Source organism: Castor canadensis, chromosome 7, assembly GCF_047511655.1.
Source record: "Castor canadensis chromosome 7, mCasCan1.hap1v2, whole genome shotgun sequence".
NCBI lineage: Eukaryota > Metazoa > Chordata > Mammalia > Rodentia > Castoridae > Castor > Castor canadensis.
Window position 1 is genome coordinate 14,860,822 of NC_133392.1, and position 8,472 is coordinate 14,869,293.

At 35.4% G+C, this 8,472-nt stretch overlaps 1 protein-coding gene across 1 annotated transcript in view; it reads right to left on the minus strand.

Annotated features, from left to right (window-relative positions):
• Ccdc172 (coiled-coil domain containing 172) overlaps nt 1–7,772 on the minus strand; it is a 59,742-nt gene extending 51,970 nt beyond the window's left edge. The window contains exons 1-2 of the mRNA XM_020182426.2: nt 7,694–7,772; nt 7,390–7,475 (exon numbers count right to left, since the gene is read on the minus strand). Coding sequence (XP_020038015.1) covers nt 7,390–7,475; nt 7,694–7,772 — 165 coding nt within the window. The remainder of the gene's footprint in view (nt 1–7,389; nt 7,476–7,693) is intronic.
• Nucleotides 7,773–8,472: the final 700 nt, after the last annotated feature.

The following is an 8,472-nucleotide window of genomic DNA, read 5'->3' on the forward strand; positions in this document are numbered from 1 at the left end:
CTACTGCCTTGATTTGTGCTAAAGTGCTAACTGTTTTACTCACCATTGATTTTGCACCATCAATGCAGACATCAGCACAGTGAAAATGACAAATAATCCCTTTGTACTAGTAGAAAAATAGTATGACCTCACTATGTCCCAGAAGGTATCTTTGGGACTCCTATAAATCTGTAGTTCACACTTTGAGAACCACTTGATAACTGAGCAGAGACGAAGAGTGACCAGTCATAAAGATTTGCATGGGAACCTCGAAATGTTCACTGAAAGTCCTTTGTCTCTGTAGGATGGCTGGAGGAGAGACCCAAATGAAGTACTTGTACATGACAAGTACTTCAGCTGAGGGGAGCAACATTTTAGGCAGAGGAAATTACAAGTACAAAGGCCCTGAAAGAGTGGTTGGTATATTCAAGAACAAAAGAAAATCTTACAAAGGTACATGACCTTAGAAAATCATATTATCCTCAGGTCAATAGGCCACTGGATAGTGCCCAATATGATACTCAAAGGACACTCGGTGACTTTTTTCCTACTTCTATGTTTTGATAATTATTCATGACAAATGTGATAAAGCTTTCTTTACAGAATTATAGAGAAAATTAAAACTAATTGCAAGCTATTTTTATGAAAGCCTAAAAAATCTTGAGTTTAAAGTTAGAAGTTGCTTGATGTCAATTCTCTTACTTGGAAAGGTATTGTATAATTTATTTGCCAATTATTCATGATGTGATTTAGAAGTTATTTAATGAATGCCTGTTGAATGAATAATTATCCCATGTGTGATTGCAGATATTTAGAAGTGAGAAATACAGTTAATTGATTTTCCAAGAAATCATAAATCACAAAGTAAACTTTTAAAAAGCCATTCTTTTATGCTGTATAGTTTTATGAAGTTAGCAAACTAAAATTGCATCTCATGCTTTCTGCATACTGAGCTACACATTGACTATTCTTTAATTAAAAGATAGTTCCTGGAAAGGAAACATTTTTTTTCTGTCTAAAACATTTCTAACATTTCAGGCTAAACAATTTATTCAGAGCAGCTCTTTTTAAAAAGAAATAGAAGCACTGGTAGATTTTACAATTAGAAACAGTGCAGTGGATTCCCACTTTGTGGATACAAGCCAGGAAAAGTGCACCTTTTGTGATTAAACACCTGCAAATAGAAAGGCTATCTCATATATTGTTATAGTTTGTTCTAAGCTGCTATCATAATGAAATATTCTTTGGATTTTCTGATTATGAAAACAAAGGTGAGGAAAAGGAATCTAATAAATGGGACACATGCAATTTTTTTCTTCATTTATAAATGCAGTCATTTAACCTCTATTAATATGAAGAGAAGTTGCTAGAAGTCTTAGAGGCTAGGTCTCTCCATAAAAGAACTGTAACAGTAAACACAACTATTAATCAAGGAGTTCATGTTAAGTGTAAGTGTGCCAAATGGTCAATAAGTGCCTGAGAAAATGCCCAGTATCACTTATTAGGGGAATTGAAAATATAATTCACAATAAGACAGCACTTTGCACCCACTAAAATGGCTTACAAATTTTAAAAATGCAGAAAGTATTTAGTGTTGCCAAGGATATAGAGACAGTGGAACCCTCATACATGTGGATAGTAATGTAAAATGGTTCAGCCACTGTGGAAACAGTCGGGCATTTTCTCAACAAAATAAGCCAAGCATTACCATTTGACCTAGCAATCTAATTCCTAAATGGAATGCTCAAAAAATTTGAAACATTTTTCAAATTTTGAAAAAATTTTGAACATTTGTGAACACACAAATGTTCATGGTACCATTATTCAAAACTGACAAAGTGGAAATGATCCAAAATGGTCAAATAATGAATGGACACAGAAAATTTGGTGTATATATACAATGAAATACCGTTCATGAGTAAGAACTATTTATGAATAATGAAGTATTGATAAACATGCTATAACATGAATCTTGAAAACATGCTAAGTGAAAGAAACTAGTCACAAAAGTCACAGACTGTGTAATTCTATTTTTATTACATATCCAAAGACAAAAAAATGGATTAACCATGACCTAGGGCTGGTAGAGTTTGGGAAGGATGAGAGGGTGACTGTTAATGACTGCAGGGTTTCTTTCAAGGGTGATGAAACATTCTGGAATCAGGGATCATTGTGTAACCTTGTGTAAAGACTAAAAATCATTGCTTTGTAACTTTTAAAATGTACTTTTATTTGTAAAGTGACCTAGCAGTTGTGTCCCCACCTCCAGCTTAAGAAAGAAAGCATTTATGCAACGTAAGTGCCCTGTATATCCTTCCCTGATTAGTTATCTTCCACCCCTAAAAGCCATAATCACTATCTCAATGTGCTATTTATCATCCCCATGCATGTCATTATACCTTTCCGATATTTATATATTCTTCACTGATATGCTTTTGCTTTGTATTATTTTTAAATGGTATCATACTTAGGTAATTTCTATAGGTTGCTTTATATCACATTATGTTTTAGAGATTTTTACATTATTTTTCAGTCATCATTAAGTGGATTTTTTACAATAACAACTTGGAATTCCGAAGTCATACTCCCAGGAATAAAAACTACGTTCATTAAATGTCTTTGTCTCCCTTTTTATTAATTCAAACAGGCATCCCAAACTTATTTTTAATTCAAACTAAAAGAATTTAAAGGATGTTTCATGATATGAAAGGCTTTTAAAGGAATTCAACATAACTCCTTCTTAACTGAGTGATAATTTAGATGAGAAAATTTTGTATTATATCCCATCACCATTACTGGGTAAATTATAAAATATAATAATTAACCTGAAATATTTCAACCAACCACAGGGACTCTTTCCGTAACCATTCTGATTTTAACCACTAAAACCTTTTCTATAGACACCAGGGTTGCCTCCCTGACATGCATTCCTCTTTTCCTTAGCAACTAGTTAATGTTTTCTGGAGACGTGCACCATCTCTGGACAGCCTATTGAATTTGAAAGGTCACAATTACTGGTTCAGAGGTAGTTGCAAGTCACAATTTGTAAAATATGAGATGGCAGATGTGAAAAAGAAATAATCTATCTCATGAAGATATGGGAAATAAATTTCTCTGATATTTCAGAAATAGCTTCTGGAAACATCATCCCTCTCCCTAATTTTGAACAAAAAAAAGCATATAACAACTAAAAACTATTAGTAACTATTTGGGGACCACAAGAGCATCCAGTCACTATATTATCATATTTTAGTAGTAAAATTCAAATTTTGTCCAGTGCAATAATGTACTGTTAAAAATATATTCCCAAACTCTTTTGTCAATGTTGACCATGTGGCAAAATTCTAATCCTTAAGATGTAGGCTTAAGGCCTTGAAGAGAACTTCCTTTCTCCTAAAACAATACAAGCTATATCAGGAGAAACTTTTGATTTTCATCCTTTCTCTTTTTCCAACTCAAACTCAAGTATGACGTCTAGGGATGGGACAGCACTTGTACTTCATAAGGATGAAAGTCACAGGCTCAGCATAATAGAACAAAAGATAGAATATGCTGGTGTCCTTAGGATTTCTTTGAAGAGTTTTGATAAATGGTTCTGGATTTCCCACTTTTCAAACATACTAATACACAAGAAAAAATTAACTCTTATTTAGTAAAGCCACTGTGGCTGGATTTTTGTTATAAGCAACCTGCCTGCCATTACAACTGAAATTTAATGTTGGCTTTCCAATCACATGAGTAATTTTCCAGTATCATTTAAACCACTTTGAAAAGAATTTCTATTACTTGCAACTAAGAGCACCCTAAGCTGGTAGAGTGTACTTTCTAAGGACAGGATAAGACTTCTGACTTTACGCCTCACAAAGAAAAGGACTATATGTTATTCATCCTAACCTCTGCCTGACTGATACAGATCTTGAGAAAGAAGTAGCCACATGCAGTCCTTCCTAAAAAAGGGCATTACCTCGCTTACATAAGCTAACCAACTGACAAGCAGGGAAACAAATAAATGGCACATTCGTATTAAGAACTTCTTTACACATGACATATACTCAAATTTGTTGACATAATAAGGCTAGGAAACATCTTTTAGTGAACTATGCCTTCCATTTTTCACACTAAGAGATCAAACTTCCCTACCCCTACTCTCCTTTCCTTCTTCCTTCCTTTTACACTTTTAGATGCTTAAAAGAAACTATAATAGTTCTTTGAGTCCTTAATTTCAGTTTGCTGTCATCATACTATAAACCCTTTCCTTACTATTGGAAGCTTTAGGTATACTGGTAAACATTAATGCAAATTCAAGGCATGGTCTCATCTTTCTGTTTTCATATTACCAAGCCTAACCAGGCATACTGTAGTTGTCTGATTCAGAAAGTACTCATACTATATAATCTGAGACTTCTGCAACCATTTATTTTAAAGGAGTCGTTGAGCCCTGAAAGGCAAATGCTATCATTCAAGTTCTAATTACATGCTACCTGGGTTTTACAGAACAGAAAAAAATGAATACTGTACTTTCCGAACACATTTTTTGACCATAAGCAACCTCCAAAATAAATGCCCCAAATATTTTCTGAATGTATGGCTGTACAATAGCTCAGGAACGGCCCTATTCAAATTATGTCCTACTTTCTCCTTGTGCTGCTTCTGTTTGATAAATGGGTCAATAAATGCTAACTCAAAAATTGAAATAAATATATTTTCATTGTTATTGGCAGACATATAATTAACTCTGAGAATAAAAGAAACAAGAAATCAATTTATGATTACTTCTTTAGTTCTTCCCATTAGTCATTTACATTATAAATGTAATTCCACTTTTAAAATCTTTATACACACATACCATCTTGACTAAATTATAAATCAAATTATTTCAATCACAAATTAGTGCTGTATGAACTGTGACCCTCATATGTTCATTAGTAAGATACAACTGTATTATTACCCATGTATATGAGCTGATTAAAAAGCAATGCACATTTATGAGCCTATATTAATTAGTAATTTCAATAAATGTGTCTACACAATGTTAGAGATTTGTTTTGCCTTCTCTCTAGTACAAATAATCGAATTAACATTTTTCTTTATGTAAGTGTATGCATCAACAAATTATATTTCCATTTTCAGGCAAAATAAGCTGCTAACAAAGAAAATATTACAAAAGAGTAAGTAAACATTTTTTACAAACAGCAAACCTTTCATTTAAAAAAACAGTTATTATCTGTCATGTCAATATCATCACTAATCCAGGAAAAATGCATCTTATAAAAAACTTACATAAGTGACCTTTAAAAAATATTGCCTTAGATGCAAAGCTTCAGATGTATTACTATGTGTCATGAAGAAAAATGTTTAAGATGAGCTCAAGAAAATCTGTTTTAATAAAATGTTACTCAATTGTTACTTTCATTATTGTAGTTTGATTGGTTTAAAATTATTTATCAAGGACAAGTCATTTCACCTCTCAGTTTCCTCACCTATAAAGAATGAGTAATAATGGTGCCTCATCACAGGATTTCTGTTAAGGTGACAGGAGTTAATACAAGTGAAACATATAGAATGGTGCCCAGCATATAAGCATTCATTGCTAGCTATGCATGACATAGTTTTATATATATACATATACACTCATTATTTCTATTAGTTTCTAATTACCAATCCTGAAAGTATCTTAATTCTTTTTCAAGGAAAAGAAAGCTACATCATGACATTTTTCAAGCTTTGCCCTTCCCACCAGTTTTAGGACTTTTGGTAGCAGATAATTTATCTGCTATTCATAGGCAAAATAGGAGGTAAGGTCTTTTAGAATGAAAGTTCCAAATTCTATTTTAAAAACGAGCCGTCATGTCTTTCTTAGTGGGGAGGGAAGAATGCAGAAAGGCTGGTAGACTAGATAGGAGAAATAAGTTCTGGTGTTTTATGGCACAGCAGGGTGATTGCAAATAACAATGATGAACTGTGTATCTCAAAAAGCTAGGAGAAAACATTTTTAATGTTTTCACCCAAAAATGATAAATGGTTGAAGAGATATGCTTATCTTGATTGAATATCATAAAAGATATACATGTAGAGAAACATAACATGGCACCCATAAATATGAACAATTGTTATGTGTCAATTAAATTAAAAATACAGTACTTTCCTTATTACCCATGCCACTATAATTATTCATTAATTCATCAAACATACTAATGTATACTTTATGCCAGGCAATGGATACAATGAAGATAAAAGATGGGTAAAATAAACATCCTAAATATATTACTAACAAAATAATGGGGGCTACAAACACAATTATGTGTTGTAGTGTAATTAAAGAATTTTACTAAGATGTCTAAGGAAGGTTTCATGGGTGATGTTCGAGTAAGACATAGAAGTAAGAGTGGAGGCTTACCAAGTGGAGAAGGCTTTAGGATTTTAAGCACAAAGAAAACTGAATATTCCTCATAGTACTAAGCTGAAATAAATATTTTTGAAGTAAGCAGATATGCTTGAACAGACTACCCATTACATGCTGCTTGCTTAATTCATTGTTAGATATTGAATAAGTATTTTTGAGTAACTGCTCCCACTCATAGTGAAGCCTTCATCATGACATACTTAAACCATGTTCTTAGTTTCTGTTCTTTCTAACCACCCTCCCGATTGAAGAGATCTTCCTAAAACTTCTTTTATCACACAATTTCCCTGATCAAAAACTGTCAATAATTTCCTCATATTCTTAAGATATCACCCCTCTGCTTTTGACTAGATTCCTTTCCCTATGTATCTCAGCAAATCTGCCTCCTCCCTGTACCACAAATGTTTTCTCCTACTACTTCTCTTTGCTTCTCCAAAATTCTACTCCTCTTTCAAAAATCTTTCTTCAAGAAGCCATCAGATTATTTTGCTCCTATTTAAAATAACAGAGCTTTACAAAAGCCGTAGAGGAGAGAGAATACTAGTGGAAAAAGTATACTTTTGGATGAAAGACCTGTTCAAAACATGGTTGAGAACTGAAAAACAAAAGGCAGAGATTCATTTGAAAGTTGCATTCAATCCATTACATCCACATAGCACATTTAAATTATTATTATTCAAAATTTATATACCTCACCAACTACTTATTGAACAATTATTCTTCCAATGACATTGTGCTCTTTTAAAACCTTAACCCTCCCACAAAATGGACAATGAATTCTTCATTTGTTAAACTGGTTTCTTTAGGGAAAGTGCTTCTTAAGAGAGCTGGAGGTATCACCGCATTCAAAATTTTAGTTACTAGACTGCACGGGATTCCACTAACCAGCACACAAGTCCTGCGCCTCCTAATTGAAGGACAAGTGGTGGAATAGTGAAATGACCCCTAGAAGCCAAGTTCAGATAGACTTTTTCAAGTGATAATTTACATGCCCAATGCTTCAATACCTTAGATTCCAACTGGATTTTCTCTTCATTCAGCTCCTCTGTTGCTTTCTTAATTTTTTCCCGACATCTTGTTATTTCTGACCTTACTGTAATATAAATTAAATCTTTAAACACATCCATCTTCCTCAAGTCCCCATATTGGTAGCATTTGGTATGACACTTCTCAGCTGTCTCTCCCTCCACAGAGGAAGCAAACTTCCCTATGGCTCTGACCGCTCACTGTCTTGGGGCGTCCCCCTTCTGCTCCAAGCACCCAGCCAGCTCCAGAAGACAAATGCCAGAGGACCTGGCAGGAACACCTGACCTTCCCGCATCACGCGGCGGCTCTCCTCTGCCTGATGCTCAGTGAAGATGATGTGCTGAAACAAAGACTCTAAACTCATCCCGGCCGGGCTCCTGCCGGTCCTTTCTTGCTGTTAAATATTTTATAACTGAGTCTGAGGATCCTGGAAAGCACAATAAAAGACTCTTGTAGGACTCTTCCCAGCTAGACCTGCCTCCAATCCCTGCCCCTCCAACCCAGGCAGGAGCCCGACGTGGGGCAGAGCGGGGGCCCTGGACGTCCAGATCTGATGACAGCCTCGCCTCCCCAAGGCCCTCAGGACAATGTCAAGCTCTGCCCCTGTCCCTGGACCCGGCCCTGGCTTCCATCTAGTTGTTAAGGTCCTTTCTGTAATTAGCCTTTTCCTCCCAGCGCTCCCCCACCCCCGTTTAACTGTAAGTGCCCTCACCCCCGTTTAACTGTAAGTGCCCTCACAGTGTACTATCAGCAAACCCAAGCTTACCCACAACACCCCGCGGCCGAGACCTTCCCTCAGGCTGTGGCCAAGGCATCACGTGGCCCTAGTCTCGCGAGAACTTAAACTACGGCGGCTCTTTGGGCTCAGTGTGCAGCCAGTGTGGTTTGTTATGGACAAACCTTTAGGCCTTATGGGAGCAGGGACGTTCAATCTGCAGGGCACAAAACACCTGGAATTTTAAAGCACAAAGTGCCCGTGATTCTAAATATAAACTTTTGCAAAGTCTTACCCTTTGACAACGGCAAAGACTACTATAAATGTGCAATGTCTGACATTCCGCTTT